A 17,682-nucleotide genomic window follows, 5' to 3' on the forward strand; every position below is an offset into this window, starting at 1 on the left:
TCCTGATCCAGTGAGCAATGGGACGGTTCACGTTCATGAGTCATGACCGCTTTCGTGAAAAAGCAAGACATTCGGCTTCTTTAACCTGCAGAAAATGAATGTTTCTGCTATAGACTGGGCTACTTAAAAATCAGTTGAAAATATTCTTGAAGCCGGCTCATCTGAATTTTCTTCAGCGGTGGTCGTTGTCCATGCAGCTTGATACCAGCCTGGGGTTTCATTCACTAAGGAAATCATACCGCAGTGTGTGCTACCGAGTAATTGGCAGAAGCGCTCCTTTGCGAGGATGCTGGGCAGTTGTGTGCTCAATAGATGAAAGTAAATGAATACAAATGTATGCGTTGTTGTGAGTAGCATGAGTGCTCCGTGAGTAAATGAAGAACTGACTCCATTGACGTGAGTTGAAACAAATTGTATGTGATTTTATTTGCACAACAGCTGAGCGCACGGTGCGAAGAAAATGTGAAACTGTTTCCCTCCCTTGAGATGTCGACGGAAAGAAATCCCTAAATCGTTGCTGCTTGAAATGTGGCGAGATGGTTTTGACGTTAGTGCGGGATATTTGACCGGGCTTGGACATTGCTTCAGTGCTCTGGATATCGTGTGGGCGAGGGTGCTTGATGGAGATGATTTCGCAGAGATTTCTAGAATCCGTTTCCTACTCTGAATAAACATTTCAGAAGGGATTGATGTTAGGGGCCGAGGGGATCCAATCCAACATCACCACCTGTTAGGATACTTAAAACAGGTAATGTATTCCATTAAGTCATTAATCAGACTTGTATTTTACCAGCAAATTGTTTTATTAGAAATGCCCATTCAAGTATTTAGGATATTAATAAACCATGACCTTAGTAATTGTTGTTCAATTGGCTTTTCAATACAGGCTAAGATTTTTATTCATACACTGGGACCACATCATCAGTAGACTTGACTGATTCAGGAGTAGCCTATAGCTTATATGAGCATTTTACGATATGGGGGTAGTTCACTGAACATAGTCAGATCACTATTTCAACAGTGGATAATTAAAATAAAGACATGAGACGAGCCCTCACATTGCCTCGGCACTCGAATGTATGGCACCCGCAGTTGCCTTATAGTGCCGTGTCAGACCACCTTTTATCCAGTGATATAAAACAAATCTGAAGTAGGATACAGAAGATGTACTGCACACAGTCGACAGTATAACACGTAATTCCAATGCCACAAATCTTGCTGTCAGATAAGCCAGTATTTGATCGAAACCTGCAATTCCCTGCAGCTGTAACACAATAAACCTCATCAGAGCATCCGACAAGGCATGATGCGTTCAGCCATGGCAACCAAAGAAACATGCTTCGCCTTGGCTATATTGTTTAATACACGTGTAGAATAGCTCTCACACGTCTCAGTCTCATAATAGCCAATAATGCATATAGTAGGCGCGAGGAGGCTTGCAAACTCAGTATCTTGATGAGGTCAGTTTTGACAGGGTTCCTGAATACAGTAGTTTCTAAAGACTGAGTTGAAGCTGAGTAAATACCTAATTAGGGTGAATGAATACCCAAGATCACACAAACATAATTTGCTATCAAAAGCAGCTGGCAACCTTTGAAAAATATTGTTTTGCATATCAGCGTATTGGTACAAAATTATCTTATTACTCGGCCATGGCCATCTAATAGTTATTTTCATACTGGCTTTTAAAGATCTACATAAGTGGTTGCAGATCCATATGGTGAGAATGGTGAGCAGAGTAAGGTCTGGCTAACAGGCATAGGTCAGGAGCAATCTGGATGATGTAGTGAAGGTCTCAGTTCTCTTGGAATGACAGGATGTTGCCTTGTCATTGACAGCTTTCTGTTCTGAGCATTCACCCCCCCCCCCCCCCCCCCCCCCCCCCCCCCCCCCCATACAGCTAAAGTCATATATCACCAATCTGTTTGTCCAAGTGTTAAAGGTCTTTCAGGCTTGAGTGAAATGTGACATGAAGGCTGGTGACCATGTCACCCCGACAGCAAACTAGGCAGCTCTAGGTCCACTCCCAGTTGTGGGAGTGGTGCTACATTGGTTTTGTGTGTCACCAGTGTTGGATGAGCAGTGAGATCAGGATTCTGTTAGAAGAAGCTGCCGAATCACATCAAGTCACTCATTTATCTTTGTAATAACTCTCAAATTATTTATGGTGGTTGATTGAATGGTTGGATAAATCATGTTGAATACTGAATGTTTTGACATAGTCATGTTCTTACAGCCTTATGCTACATTTACAAGAACAACTGCATATTAACTATTACTTATAGTTAATAAATAGTTCAACTTATATTTGTTTGTGAGCCAACGTAACTGTCAATAATCTGTTTCAACTGTTTCATACTGGAAATAGGAATTACTAGTCCTACCACTGTTCCTTCTTTCAAAAATGCTGACGGAATGTTCTTTACTAATTATTGCCCGAGCGGGATATTTTACCCTCAAAGGCAAACTTAGTAAAAGTGAATACACACATTGGCATGAATGATTTATGTTTGCGCAATCACAGTGAAAGTACGGTTTATCAATCTGTAGATACATTCTAGGAGAACAGGGGTTATGAAGAAACGTTGGACCTTCTCCTCATCGCTAGGTGTGTTAAGACGGACCTGGTTATTTAAGCAGGCACACGCCTCCCTCTTAGATTGTTGGTTTTTAGTTATAAAAGCTATTGCTAATACGTATTTTAGTATAGACATGTAAACATTGTTGAGTTTAGTATTTGAATTATTTCTATTATTATTTATATTCACTGTAGGCCTACATATGCTTAGAGGTTGCGTGCCACTGAGGTTGCGTGCCACTGTGTTCCATGTCAGGAAACAATACCACTGTGAAAAGACAGAAAGGCATCGCAGAAATAACTCTGTTATAATGTTATCCTCTAGCGACTGTTCTTTCTATAGGAAGACAAGACAGTCTAACGCTCTCTGTCAGAGTGCAAAGTGAGGTGGTCCCAGACGTTCACATCCTAGACCTGCAGCTGAGCATGGGAGAGAAAGGAGACTATATCACACCTTATAGTCATGTGCACTCTTACCAGGGCGGATTTGGTCAACCATCCGTATGAATTGTCCCAGATGCTGGACCGAATTAACGGGGGAGATGCCATTTTTTAATTTTTTAAATGGAGACCAAAAAAGCGAAAGTTTAAATATAAATTGAAGATGCAGTTGTTGATGCGAGCTATGGACTGTTATCTATGGCTGCCACAGAATTAGTGTTGCACAGAAAGGATATCATTAGTTCCATGGCCTAGTGATGACTAATCAGGTCAATATAAAACTGTTGTCTTGGTGGGAAAACACATAATACACATTTGATACAAAAGCCTTTCTGTTTGCACCATGGTATTCAAACCTGATTCAAATGGCTGAGCCGGGCAAGTGACAAAAGGTAACAACAAACAAAGCACTGACTCAAAGATTAGCTCCTCTGGTTTAAGATGAAGGCCTCCAATGGATTTCTGTCGAGGTCGGGCAGTATATTTGCTAGATGTTTTACAGTCACTAAGTAGCCCACACTGGTCTATTTTAAGTCATGTCTGATTAATGTGTGGATAGCCTGCTTATTCAGTTTGTTAAGCACTGGTACCTTGACAGCAAGCTAACTGCCTTCTCTATCCTGCACTGTCCTGTTAGCCAATTGCTTTTTCTACAGTAGGCAGCATTCTGCTTTATGTTCCATATTTGTTGTTCTACACAGAAACAACGTTAGCATATTAAGCCTACTTTGGTTATTGTGTGTTGTGTTTTGGAATTAAGTATACAACAACATATTATGTTGTTGACTTGAAGTTAGAATACTATACCACGTACATGTAGCTTTGGTTCGTCTAAGAGCACCAGTTAGCTGGAAGATTTGAACCCATGTCCAGGTAAAACCACACAGGGTCATGCTTGGTAATTGGCATTGCAGACATGTTGCAGGGTACGTTCATGTCCTTCGGGCAGAATGAGTAAGTTGGGAACAACTCCAGAGAATGACACAATTCCCTCAATTCACTCCCACAAAAGGGAGATGTAGAGGTACTAAATGAGAACTCTGTCAGATTTCAACCAAAATAAATTGAGAAATTATATTATTCCCTCTCCTTTGATCGCACGTTGCATTTAGCTATTTTTAGATTTTTATTTCAGCAAATCACCATTTTTCCCCTTTGGCTATAATTTTCCAAATGTCAAACACATGATAATCCTCAGTGTTTCAGGTCTCTTGATGATCCCCCCACCCCATCAATTCAAAATCTTATTTTTCCGCAAGTAATAGATCCAAATGGGGTTATATCAAGTCAGCCCTTAGTGGGTTGCACTGGTTGTTCTTCTTTCATGTCAGCGTGACAATAAACTCCAGGCTTGGTATATTCCTGAGGCCCCAAAGTGTGCTAATGAAGCACAACTGGAACATCATGTATTCTATGTTGTTTTCACCCAAACCTAATCTAAAGAAGAAACAAGCCACAAGATGAGAGGTACTGTGCTGTAACAAGCAAAAAATAGAGTTGATTCATTAATGATAATTAGGACAACCGTGCAAGATTACACGCTTCAGTTGTTCAAGCTGTGTGCCTATAGGCCCAAAATGGTATAAGTTGTTAATGGAAAACAATACATTATTACCAGTTAAGAACATGGCCAGAGGGAACCAGCTGACCTCTGCACAGTCATCTCTAACATTGAACTACACCAGTTTCTATGTATTACAATAATACACTGACTATCCTTATTTCATCCTTACACATCTTTATTCCTTGATATTCATGATATAATAGGTACCGGTTTGTGGAATGATCCTGTTTGATTCAAGCTGGCACCCACCTGATAGTTTTGGGCATTGCTTTTGCCAAAAGCCATTCATCACAATCAGAGAGGTCAGGAGCCAGGTGCATAAACGTGTCGGTCACTAACTTACTTCTGCTCTCGTGCAATCCTCAATGGGTCTGGCATGGAGAGCACTGACACAACAAGATACAAAATGGGGCTTTGGAGTCTGGCAGCACTCACAATACCAGTGCACTCAAAGCTGAAGAAGGGTTGAAAATAGTACGCTAATAAGATATTATTGAATCACAGAACCCCTTGGTAAATACCAAGAAAATAATTGGTTTGCTTTGCCTTTGCAAGTCAGAGCGACGATCAGGATCTCATTTTTTTCTGTCTTGGTAATCATAAAAAAGGGAACACAGACAGCACAAGAGCAGAGACAATGTGCAGTATTAAAATCAAACAGCTCAGAGAGGGCAGTGAGAGAAACATTTTCTTTTGTCTTTTTATTTTTTTTTCACAATAAAAATGTGTGAAATTGCTGCTGCAAGGCCACATTACTCATTATATTTTCACACCAAGACATACTGGCAATGAAGAAACCTGGATGCTTAGTTCACTGTCCAAAAGACAGCAAACTCTTTCCAAGTGGAGGACCACAATTCTAGCTTCATTAATCAACAACTTCAGTTCCAGATCATGGCACTTTGAGTACTGTATATATCAGACCATACAATAAATAAACTCTATCTGGGTTTCAATAGTCCACCCCAACATTTGCCTGTCTGTACTGAGACAGTTGATCCTCCCTCAGATGAAATGCCTATATTGCAACTATCCATCATGCTGTCGTGGTGACAGGAGCTGTACCCGGGTCTTGGAGGTGGTCTTGTCACTACCACAGCTTGTACCCTCCAGGCTATCTAACTCTGCTGTCTCAATCACAGTCGGCTGCGTGCGAGCCACGGTGTTCGGCAAATTAGTGGCAGAGCAAATATCTGATGGCGCACCTCGGAGTTTTCGCTGACTCCGCTTAAATGTTACAAAAGGTTCGGCTCAAGTGTGTCTTTGGCATTCTCCTCTCCCGGGGAGCGGTTGTTTTTGTGGTCTCCCCTGCATCTCCTCCTTTAGACTGGAGTGCTCGTCCCCAAGCACCAGGCTTACGGTTTATAACGCTGCACTTTTAACTCAAATTTAGATTGACCAGATGTAGGCATTCATTTTTAAAGATGGCCAAAAATGGCTTGGGATGACTGCACATCCATCAAGGAGAGAAATCTTTCTCCAGATGGAACCGAGTTCTGTTTGTCCCTGTTTCAGGAGAATCCAGCTTGAATGCAAAAATCAACTATAAATATAACATGGGTTCTCATTTCAATTGAGAAAGATTCAGGGTACTCTCTGATAAACAATGATCCCAGAGGTGCCACTTCACGTGGCAGATTCGTGGCACTATGTCTGCGATGGCTTACTAATGAGTAGTATTTCTCTAGAGGATTCTATTACACACAGAAAAGCACCTTGGCAGAATCATTTGTTAATGGTACACAAAAGACATGGAAGTGGAAGAAAAACGTGTTAATTGAAGTTTGGCATTCACACATGAGCATCCATAGGTTTCTAGAGCTGTTTCACGTATTCTGATCTTAAACAACTCTGAAAAACATCTTCATCCCTTCTGTTCTCTATGTCTCTTTCTCTCTTTCTCTTGTTCTGTCTCACTCTGTCTCTAGTCTGCAAAAACATCTGTTCTCTAACGCTAAAGGAATGACAACACAGTTTCTGGCTGAGTCTGTTGGCCTGCTATCTCATGCAGTACACTAATGGAAAAGGTAACATACATGTTTTCTCCCTCAAGCTTGTGTGGTGATCTGGATCTGTATGGTTCTTCCCCGGTTCAGGACACCACAGAACCTGTACTGGCATTAGACAGCAGACAGCACCGCTGCCCAGCCTTGACGCTTTGGCGGCACCTCCCTCACCTCCACCCTCCACCCTCCACCCTCCACCCTCCACCCTCACCTCAACCCTCACCTCAACCCCTACCCCAGGACCAGCAGTACACACAGCCCTACCCACCCTGCTTCATGGCTAGACCTCTCCAAACGAAGAGCTGGGGGCCTTCCTACTGAGGTAGATCCACACTGTATTAAATGCTCTTCAATCACCTTTGTGATTGTGTCAGCTGTCATGGCTCCATCTATGTGTTTCCTTTTTTGACTCATGGCCTCTCATGACATGTGACCATACTGTATGTTGAAGTTATGTTTCTGCACCTGAGCAATAACCTTACTTCATGTGTGTGTGTTTCTACCAAGCTCCTGTACTGTGACTGTTGTAGTTTTAGCTAGCATTTGTCTCAAAGTTTTTCTTTGAGGCCAAGGCGAGAGCACAGACCACTACCGTAGCTTAGTTACCTTCTGGGAGAAAGTGATTCAATACTGAAATGATTATTACCAACCTCAGGTTTTCACCTTTTGCTCATCAATTATTTATTTATGTTTAATATTCTCTGGTTTCCCTTGAAGATAGCTTCCTGGGACTGCTTCTGCAAAGAATAGTGCTAACAAGAGAAACATTGCATTAAAATCTTTTACATCCTAATCTTATTGCCCCCATCATGATGACCTGGCATAAATGAAAAGGCTCCACCTGTGCTAGCAGATGTGTTTGAAATAGCCCCTAGTCACTCAGGGGTGGAACTGCTCTGTAAAGGGCCCTGCTACTGATGGGGGGCCAATTTACGGGGGAGTATTTTCTGGTGTTTTCAAGGTTCTTTTCCTTTTTTTTCCAGGGCAGTTTCCCTCACTGTACAGTGGCACATGGATTTCAAGACTTCAAATGAAGAGGTACAGTATAAATGCAGTTGAATAGATTTCAGCTCTCAGCATTTTGCAAGATAACTAGAGCAAATTGCTCTGTCTCAACATCTGTTACGGCAGCCTCAGTCAAATGCTGACACAGCTTAACCTTTGCTCCGCAGTGAGTGTCACCGAATTAGAAAGCTTTGGATTCATCTGGCTTGAATGGGTCCTTGTTGTTGCATGTCTCCGGCCCCTGCTGGGTAAATGATATAAATTGGAGTTGATGATGTGGATGATGATGGAAGGGATTAGAATGGGAGAGTAATGATGAAACAGAAAATAGGACTGGCGAGAAGGGAAATGACGTTCATGAACTACAGCAGGTCAGACAGTGTTCAGCGATGCAAGGCTGCTGCCAACCCCGCTACATGCAGGATGGTCCTGTACAGTAGCGTCATAATGCAGAAGGGGCTTGTTTAATGAACCCCCACACCTCCCTCTCTCTCTCTCTGTCTCTCTCTCTATCAAACACATGCGCAAACACAACCATACACATCATATTATTCCCCTTTTCACATTTTGGATAGTGCTGAGATTTCTCCCTCCATGCAGCTGAGATTTGTGTATAACATCTGACTTTCTGAAGAGATCACAAGGAAATGTCACTTTGCACCTATAAAATAGATGTCCTCGTTTATGACTGCACCAACCTCCTTGTTAACCAGTGACTGATGTATCCTGGGTGACGGTGTCATCAACGATTGTGACATTGGTGCATTCTTTCATTAGTAATCCTGTCAGGTGATGGTGCTTCTTTTATTTAGACCTAAGCGTAGTTCCAAGGACAGGGCAGGCATTCCAATTAGCCAGGAAAGAATTTGCTATGCAGAATGCAAATTTATGCGGATTAGCATGTTCAAAATGGATCATGGGATATGCACTTCTCCCTGCACCTCTTTTGCTAAACACTGCATACTTTCAGATAAAGAGAAAAGCCTACTTCATTTGTACTTTTAATTATGCAGGTTCTTTGACTGTTTGTCAAACTGTCATTAAACATTTATTTGATCATTTAGTGCTTAGGAAAATGTTTTCTCGGCTTATAATGAGAGGATGCCTGAATCATATTTGAAGGGAACATCATGAAAGTTGTGTTAATGGCAGTGCTGATGTCCAGCTGATGAAAAGAAAAATCAAGGACATTTTTTTGGGGGAAATGGATTGATATGTGACATACTTTACAATTAACAAGCCTGGTGTAAAAAACAACTCTGACATAACCAATGTCTGTATGACAATTGCCATGTCATCTTTAAAACACGTCTCTCCAATGACAGTTCATTTCATGGCCAGTTAAGTTGGACATGGAGGCAAAATGAATTATTTGGCAACTGTGATTGCTTTCAGACAAAGACTGGGATTTATTTGCTGCAAGATGGTAACGAGGAGCCCTTCAATATTCGACTGCACTTGGCAAAAGACATTCTGACCATCCAAGAGCAAGATGTCATCTGTGTGTCTGGAGAACCATTTTATTCTTGTGTAAGTAACCTAGCATCACACATGTAAGACCCATTTCCCTTTTTTAAAGGTTGGAACAAACACACACACACACACAAACACACACACACACACACACACACAGAAATCAATAATGCATAAATGAAGGTGACTATATTAAGATATTGACAAAGCATTGAATGGCCCACAGTGTGTGCACGCGGATCTGAGTCGATCAATCTATAGGTCGGAATTCAAGGTTCTCAAAGATTGTTTCCATTACGAAAACATGTCATGAAATGCCCCGGAATGTCATCAAATGTCATGGAATGTCATGGTGTGTCTTGCTCAATATGTGGAACTATGGGGAAGGTTGCAATCTGACTTCAACAGGAAGAGAGGCAGGATTGAGCCACATTAGCCAGGCGTGCATCTCCCAGCCTGGCTGGACAGTAGACACCCCGCTCATGGTGGCTCCTTCGCTGTGTTTGATGGGCAGACCCTCTCGAGGCACTGTTAACAGTTTTATTATTGCTGTCAACTAATCAGCCCAGCCTGCTCTGTTTAGAGTAAGATGTTCTCTTGTAAGATGTTTGTGAGTCTCAAAGTAATCCAATTACCTGAATTCTAACTCAATAACCCTTTTTAAGGAGAGAACTGTGACCATCAGAAGACAGACTATCGGAGGTTTTGGCTTGAGTATTAAGGTAATTAAGATCTCAATTGATTAGTGTGGCCCTCCCCACCGTTGTCTCTTAATTTACTGTCACCGAGTGCGCTCAATCTTTTGTGTCAAAATAGATCAATTGCAGTCGATGTAGGGTATGGTACATTAACATACTTTTCCTCTGTTTTATTCTTGTCTGGTCTAATCGTTCCTGAACCTTGTTACGTCTGCTTTGTTTGTCTCCCAGGGTGGCGCGGAACACAAAATCCCAGTTGTGATATCCAAAATATCCAAAGAGCAAAAAGGTAAGCTGATGTTGAGCATGTGTTTCCATTTGGTGTGCTCGAATGGGGATGTGTTCACTCACCGCCCTCTGCTCTCTGTAGCTGAACTCTCTGGGCTGCTCTTCATTGGAGATGGCATCCTCCAGGTAAGCGCTGAGTAGCATCCATGTTTTATCCGCCATATGCCATCAAGTGTTTGTTGGTACGTTCCTTCCCAGAGCCCTCGTTTTACACTGAGTGATGAATGGTGTTCATGTTTCGAACCTCTTGTGTCAGCCAGGGTTTGTACTGCTGTCCAAATACAATGTCTTCACTCTTTTTTTTCTCTCACTAAAAGAGAAACATTTTACAGTACTTTACAGGGCGAAATGTTGAGGCTCAGCCAGGAAGTGTTGTTTATCGAACTGTAATACTAAATTAATAAATCTGGCAACCGTAAATGTAAGTTATGGTTTTCAGTGCAGATAACTGTGAAAGCTGGCTCATGTAGGCTTGTTTATTATCGGTATCACTGCTAACGGCAATGTTGTTTTTTCTAGATAAATGGAATTAATGTTAGAAGCTATCGCCATGAGGAAGTGGTAAGCTGTCAACTGTTATCTAATATTTCACTGAAAGTGCAACACTCGCAACACCTTATCTGCATTCACTCTTTAATTCATATCTTGTAGCTGTATAGTTCATAGATTTCTACAAAAGTTAAGAGTCAAAATACCAGCTACACTTGCTTTTTAATCTGTATCATGTTTTCTTGGCTATGAAAAAGCTATAACCTGCATCATCCTTAGAATGCAGATCTACACACTGAGAAACAGGTTGTGTTTATCTTGTAACATGTCACTCATTTCATTTCAGGTGCAAGTTTTGAGAAATGCCGGAGAGGAAGTGACCCTGACAGTCTCCTTCCTGAAGAAGACGCCAGCTTTTTTGAAGCTGCCGCTCTGTGAAGATTGCACATGTATGTGTATCTTAGCAACAGCAGGTGTTCTGCAACTGCAGTCCTGGAGAGGTACTGCAGTCGCTGGTTTAATCATTGCGCTAGTGTCACAGGGATAGTCGCGTTGCCCTTCAGTCTTGCTCCCTCTCTAACTCTCCCACGCCGGGGTTCAAACTCGGGACCTATAAACACGACGACCGCCTCTATAAATACAGCTTTAGCCAGCGAAGCCACCCCAAATTTTTTTACTTACATTTTATTCTGGGTTTTCCATGATAGACAAACACACAAAACAAGTGTGATAATACAAAGATATGGCTTTTGGACAAATCAGACAAATCATTGGAAGGCGGGAGAGGAAGGGCTACGATGTTGAATATTTAATGCAAGTGTTTCTATTAAAACCAATGTGTACATGATCTTACCTCATTAAATAATCATCAGAAACAGACAATATGGTTGAAACCAGTATTGCATATTGTGAGTCTATTAAGGACCTTGTTACATTGTAAAGAAAAGACAGCGAGCTGCTGTGAGTGTATCTATAATTACATCCCAGAGGTCCTTAACAGCCGGACAAAGCCATAGACAGGTCACAAGGGTGCCCACCTTCTGACAAGCATGCCAGCATAAGCTTGAGAGGGTTTGATAGCCTAATAGGGGTGATGAATGCGCTATGTGCGTTTTTTCAATAGTATTAACCTAAATCTGACTCAGTTGGAAAGTGATACTGAGTGCCCCCAAATGATGTCCCATTTAAGTGGGGTGAGTGAGATAAGCAGGTCTAACTCCCGTCTTTCATGTTATTGCTATTGTGTAAAATGAGAATTGTGTTCATGCCTGAAACCATTCCCATCTCATTTGCAATTATTTTAAAGGCTGTAATTCATGGAAGTTTACAGCATATAGACACCCTTTGAGATGATTTTCGTGATCATAGCTTTTAACGGCAAATAAGAGAGAAATAAGGAAGATTCATTCAGATTTCATTTTGCTTTCATCTCTGAAAAAGGAATTATGGCATTGTTCTTCAGAATCTGATGTATTTTAAAGCTGTAAAGCTAGCTATTTGAGGGTGCGGTTTGGTGAGTTTAACCAACCCACTAGGCTGGAATTCAACCATCCACTGTCACTCTCTTTCTATACGTACTCATGACTGGAGTAAAATGGAATGACACCTGACAATCTCAATCTTGAAAAGTGATATATGTGTGTGTGTGTGTGTGTGTGATGACCCTGTGTTTCAGGTGTCCCCAGTGATCAAAGCAGTGGAACATCTTCACCTCTGTGTGACAGTGGCCTGCACTTAAACTTCCACCCCAATAACACGGTACCATTCAAGTAAAACCCCCTCAGCTGGGCTATGCATTTACCTCAGACACTGGACTGTAATGTGTGCTGTACATTTTCAGGCAAGGATGCTTCATGTCTTTTTCCCAAAGTGCAAAGAAAGCTTATTCAGTAGTTCCATAATTGCTCAGAGTTGCTGCATCGGGCCCCATACTCTACCTGTTAGAGCACGAGAGCACCCCCAGGCGCTTCTCCTCTGGGCAGGACAGCTGATGGATGTCTGTGAAGTGAGAAATGATGTGGTTGCCACCCCCCTCCCCCCCTCTCTGTTTGCCAACCCCTCCAGGACTCTCTGTCCTGCTCGTCTTGGCCCACTTCCCCAGGATTACGCTGGGAGAAGAGATGGGTGGACCTGCGCCTTATACCTCTGCTCCACTCCCGCCTGTCACAGCACATCCCTGGCTCAGATGTCTGCAGGTGAGCTGGGGGAGGGGGGCAGGGCCGGGGGTGGGGGCCGGTGGCTGGGGGCAGGGGCTGGGGCTGGGGGGCAGGGGCTGGGGCTGGGGGGCAGGGGCTGGGAAGTGGGGCACGGGCTCGGGGAGGGGGGCAGGGGCTAGTCCGAGCTCCAAAGGGACTTTCTTTTCAGAGGATGTCACTTGTGGACAGACTTCCCCCAGCATGCCTCTCTCGGGCCGGCCCCAGTAGATCACTTGTCCCCTGTAAATACACTGGCCCGTTCAGCTGGAGCTGTCTGACGCCCTGACAGTGGACAGTGAGATCTACTGTACATGGAGGCACATTTGCCTGCACTTTTTGAATGAAACTGATATGTTGAAATCGAATCCAACCTTAATACAAGCGTGAAAATACTTCAACAGATGTGTCTTGCTAAATACATCCATTAGTTCTTAGAGACTAAAGAACCTTAAATGTAGTTTATCAGCTACTCCAATAACTGTGTATTAATGTTCCGGAACGTTCGATTATTATAATCAACTTTGTTCTGAGATTTCGATACAGGAATGTGGACCCAAAGTCGTTTTACCTAATGCTTTTGCGTAATGTGTAATTCAGTACCACCCCAAAAAACTGTTTGATTATACCACAATATTTCTCATGTAAACTCCTATATACTGACTGTCCTTTTTGCAGAAAGAATGCATTTCAAGTCATCGCCGTGGATGGGGTTTGTAGTGGGGTCATTCAATGTCCCACGGCTGAAGACTGTCTGGACTGGCTTCAAGCAATAGCAACAAACATATCGGCTCTCACCAAGCACAATGTGAGTTTCAAATATACAGAAATCCCACTGCTGAAAGACACGATTAAGATATTGTCTCTGCTCGTTGAAGGCATGTGTTTTAATCCTAAGGAGTGCATTCTGAAACAGTTCATAGGAAATAAGTTGTAAGATAGCTGTATAATTTATAATGTCTCGATTAGACAAATATAGCACATTGCATAGTCTTTGCACTGTGGGTGAAACACAGTTTTAAAACGTAAACATTTTGTTTTTTGAGAGGCCATTTACGTGGCTAGCCCTTGTAGTAATGTTCTGCAACCACTTACTCCTCCAAGCTGTGTTTAGTGCCCTTGTACTATCCATAATTCATCATAAAGTATTATACAACAAGGAAGCCAAGGGGTGGCGAGCAAATTGAATGGAACTTACCGTCTGTTTGAACATGTTTGAAGTCTTTCCTGGGCGTGTGTGACACAAGTTAGAGTTATGGTTGTTGTTCTTTCCAGATGAACAGTGCTCAGTAAACAATGTCAAATGGAAGTGTGTGTGGGTATGTTTAAAAGCTGGATGTCCAGTTTGCTAGTTTGACCACATCTTCTTGTCAGGACCAAGTTTGTTTCTTTTTTTCTCCCACATTAGTCGTTTGCCACGACTCTTTAGAGCTCAGTGAGGAACAGGAAGCTAAGCTAATAGCCCCACTCAGATACATCTCCACCCTCCTAAGCTGCCTGCTGAGAACTGGCCGTAAATTTAGCAACGATCATTTAAACACCTCAGAAACCTTAGAGGAATGTCATTATAATGTAACCAAAGGGCTTTGTGAGAGAGACTAGAGCCTCACAGGTCTAATGGAGCGCAGGCTAATCTGGAGTGGAGTAAGTAAGGGTCATACTGAGCATAATGCCTATGAGTCATTGTGTGAAAGAGCAGATATTTCTAGCACCGCCATGGCCTCTTACCACGTTGCCTGAAAGAGGTTTCTAGCCTGGATATTATAATGTCAGCCTCTTTTTCAACGAAATTAGTGTGGCTTCCTGGATTATTTGGAAAGGTTCACAGTGGGAAACCCTAACTGTATAGTAAGCACGTAGCAGAGCTTCACCAAAGGACCTGGCCTGGTTCTATCTGAAATGATGTACTGAGCAAGCCCACAGGCACCTGGTTTATTCAGATAGTATACACCACTCACATCCAGCTAGTAAATACAAGCTGTCTCCATTTTAACACTGAAATGATGAACACACTGTATGGCCTCTTCTCCTAAACTACATCTACGCTATTTTGATATGAAACACAGCAGAAAGGTGCTCATCTCCATGTGAAACCTGGGCATTACCGTGGAGGATCTAATTTGGTGTTCCGTTCGTGAGAGAGTTTTATTGATAGCTCAGCGTGGATTAGGAGCGCCTGATACCTGTGATCTGAACAGAATGTTTTAATTTAAAGCCTCAGTGCTCTCTCTGTGCTTTTCCCCTGGTTTTATTACCAGCCACAGCAAAATGGATTTTTTGGAACTGCCTCAGGTCCTTGTGGAAATGACTATCCCACGTGCAATTTGCATACGTTGAATAAATGAAGTAGTATTACTTGTAGTTTATTTTTATGGAGTGGAGGTAGTTGGTTAACAAGAACACTTTATTGGAAAGTGAGCTTAGCTGATTTGGGGCTCTTTCACAAGTACTTCCAATCTCTGTAAATGTGTAAGGAATGAGGGAAATGTTTCAGCATGTCAGGCAGGTAGCATATGGTGCTTTGTATCTGTGTATCCATTATGTTCTTTGTGGTAATACATTTTGTTTCATTTAACAGGTAAAGAAGATTAACCGAAACTTTCCAGTTAATCATCAGGTAATAGTTGATGTCCGAATTAAGCTACTTTCTACTCCAACATCCTATGAGTTCTATATCAATGCTTGATTATTTAGAATTCATTTTGACATCATTGTCATCCATCCCCCAATCTTTCTCTCTTTCTCAATACTCAAAGAGAGGTTTATGAGGTAAGGTACAAAAATCAGGATACACGCTCAAAGATACACAAAGCCCCTGAGGCTTCTCCTATCCTCTAAGACTTAAGCTCATGTTGAGATAAATCATTGTCTCGGTATATAGCACCTGTCTGACCAGGTACTTAAATAAACCAAAACTGGCAACTAGAGCACAGTAGGAAAATTGTTTACATCATAATACTCAAACAAGAAATCATTGGAGATTAGCTAATGATGTTTGCTTGTTCACTCCGCCATCAATTCCACTTTCAGTTCTGAAACGGTTAGTGAATTAGCAGTTTTTTATAATTAATTTGACCGCAGCTCCCATAAGACAAAGCGTGAAGTCATTCAACATCTCATATTGTATCTTCATAGCAATTAAACTACGATAGAAGCGACTGCTCGACCTGAATCTTTCACTCAGTGTTTTCTGTCATCCATCAAAATGCCCACTGAGAAATGCAAACTGCAACACAACATTTTACTGAAGCTGCAATCAGCCTGACTGTGATAAGTACAGACTGAGAGTCTGCCCTTGTTTCTAAACATCAAATCCACCCTTACACCTGAGCGCTCACGCTCTCTGTCTCTATCTCAGTCTTTCTTACGCACATGCTAACAATATATTTGTGTGCCCTCTGCATACATTTCAATGTTTTTCCTCAATTTATTTGATTGAATCACTCTCTTTTTCCCTTTGTCACATTGACAGATTATCTACATGGGCTGGGTGGATGAGAAGGAGCAGGACTCCGTTCAAGACCGAATGTACACACCAAAGTTCCTCGCCTTGAGGGGTTGCTCACTCTTCAAGTTCTCAGCGCCCCCTGTAAGTGTCGCTCTCTTCCAGTGCGTTTGCAAAACCAAAAGGCTGTGTTTGCCAATTGTTTGCTTTCAAATGGATCAGTATGTTGTTTACTAGTGTAAAAGCAAATCACATAACAACATTGCATTTTTAGGGACTTGATGTTGAATATATTTTATCATCCAGCTGGACTATGATTGAAACAAAACCCCACCATCTGGCTTCCATTGATCTCCATTGGATTGATATTTACATGATATTGAAATGTTTTAACCAGACTTAAGTGGTTGTAGAAAGCAGTTGGAAGCCCTTTTTTTGGTTTGTTAATAAACTTTGCCTTTCTTTATGTTCTATGTTTGATTAAGCCTCTTATGTTGGAAGCAGCAGTGTGTGCATTATTGAAAGACTGAGGGGAGTTGTGGGAAATGTTGCAGGTGACAACATGGGACTGGACCAGAGCAGAGAAAACCTTCACCGTCTATGAGATCATGTGCAAAGTTCTGAAGGTAAGTCACCTGTTTGGTCGAGTGAACATTGGTAGGGTCATAGATTAATCCATGAATTGGATTTCCGAAGAAGGCACTGAATTGAAGGCAAATTTAAATAAAGGAAATTAAGAAAATTGCAAGTACACACTCCAACCGTGATTTGAAATTAAAATCAGATTCAGGTTGACCTCTGCCCTTACATAATTCCCTTGGTATTTTGGCTTCCACAAAAGTAAGAAGAAGCTCTGCCAGAGTTTCTGCTTCCTCAGATCCATGTTTTCATGACAAGGCTGATGAAGGTGATAACGCTAAACCAGAAACATAGAGACCTGGATAGAGTAGCACCCAGTGCCTCTGACGCCCAGCTAGCCAGCGCTCCGCAGCTCTGTCACATCATCTCAACGTCTAAGTCAGCGTTGCCATGTGCACGTGATCAGCATGGCAGCGTCACTAATGGGGTTCTCTCAGGACAACGACCTTCTGGACAAGCGGAAACACTGCTTCAGCGTGCAGACGGAGAGTGGGGAGGACGTGTTCTTCAGCGTGGAGCTGGAGAGCGAGCTGCTGACCTGGGAGAAGGCCTTTCAAATGGCCACCTTCCTGGAAGTGGAGAGAATCCAGGTATGTATCCCAACATCGATGAGAAAGCCGGTGACGGTGTATACTGCGCTGGCCGCCCGGTGGTTCTCTCGCTAACAGTGATTTATGGTTATGTGGCATGTTTTATGGAGCAGAGGGAAGGTTGTGCTGTCTGTGCCTCGCACGGCTAAGTGTTTACCCTCCTTCCCTTCCAGTGTAAAACGTACACTTGCATCATGGAGAGCCACCTCATGGGACTGACCATAGACTTCAGCATGGGGTTTGTTTGTTTCGATGCTGCATCAAAGGTAAGTGC

The 17,682-nt window shown here is 42.4% G+C and overlaps 1 protein-coding gene across 1 annotated transcript in view; it reads left to right on the forward strand.

Annotated features, from left to right (window-relative positions):
• sntg1 (syntrophin, gamma 1) overlaps positions 1 to 17,682 on the forward strand; it is a 21,864-nt gene continuing 4,182 nt past the window's right edge. Inside the window, exons 1-17 of the mRNA XM_047027624.1 lie at positions 1 to 748; positions 6,680 to 6,911; positions 7,573 to 7,627; positions 8,990 to 9,124; positions 9,733 to 9,789; positions 9,997 to 10,054; positions 10,136 to 10,179; positions 10,573 to 10,614; positions 10,889 to 10,991; positions 12,218 to 12,300; positions 12,607 to 12,737; positions 13,413 to 13,542; positions 15,313 to 15,351; positions 16,207 to 16,323; positions 16,734 to 16,805; positions 17,256 to 17,408; positions 17,582 to 17,674. Of these exons, the coding sequence (XP_046883580.1) occupies positions 7,601 to 7,627; positions 8,990 to 9,124; positions 9,733 to 9,789; positions 9,997 to 10,054; positions 10,136 to 10,179; positions 10,573 to 10,614; positions 10,889 to 10,991; positions 12,218 to 12,300; positions 12,607 to 12,737; positions 13,413 to 13,542; positions 15,313 to 15,351; positions 16,207 to 16,323; positions 16,734 to 16,805; positions 17,256 to 17,408; positions 17,582 to 17,674 (1,284 nt within the window). The 5' untranslated portion in view covers positions 1 to 748; positions 6,680 to 6,911; positions 7,573 to 7,600. The remainder of the gene's footprint in view (positions 749 to 6,679; positions 6,912 to 7,572; positions 7,628 to 8,989; positions 9,125 to 9,732; positions 9,790 to 9,996; positions 10,055 to 10,135; positions 10,180 to 10,572; positions 10,615 to 10,888; positions 10,992 to 12,217; positions 12,301 to 12,606; positions 12,738 to 13,412; positions 13,543 to 15,312; positions 15,352 to 16,206; positions 16,324 to 16,733; positions 16,806 to 17,255; positions 17,409 to 17,581; positions 17,675 to 17,682) is intronic.

This window comes from Hypomesus transpacificus, chromosome 10 (assembly GCF_021917145.1).
Source record: "Hypomesus transpacificus isolate Combined female chromosome 10, fHypTra1, whole genome shotgun sequence".
Classification (NCBI taxonomy): Eukaryota; Metazoa; Chordata; class Actinopteri; order Osmeriformes; family Osmeridae; genus Hypomesus; species Hypomesus transpacificus.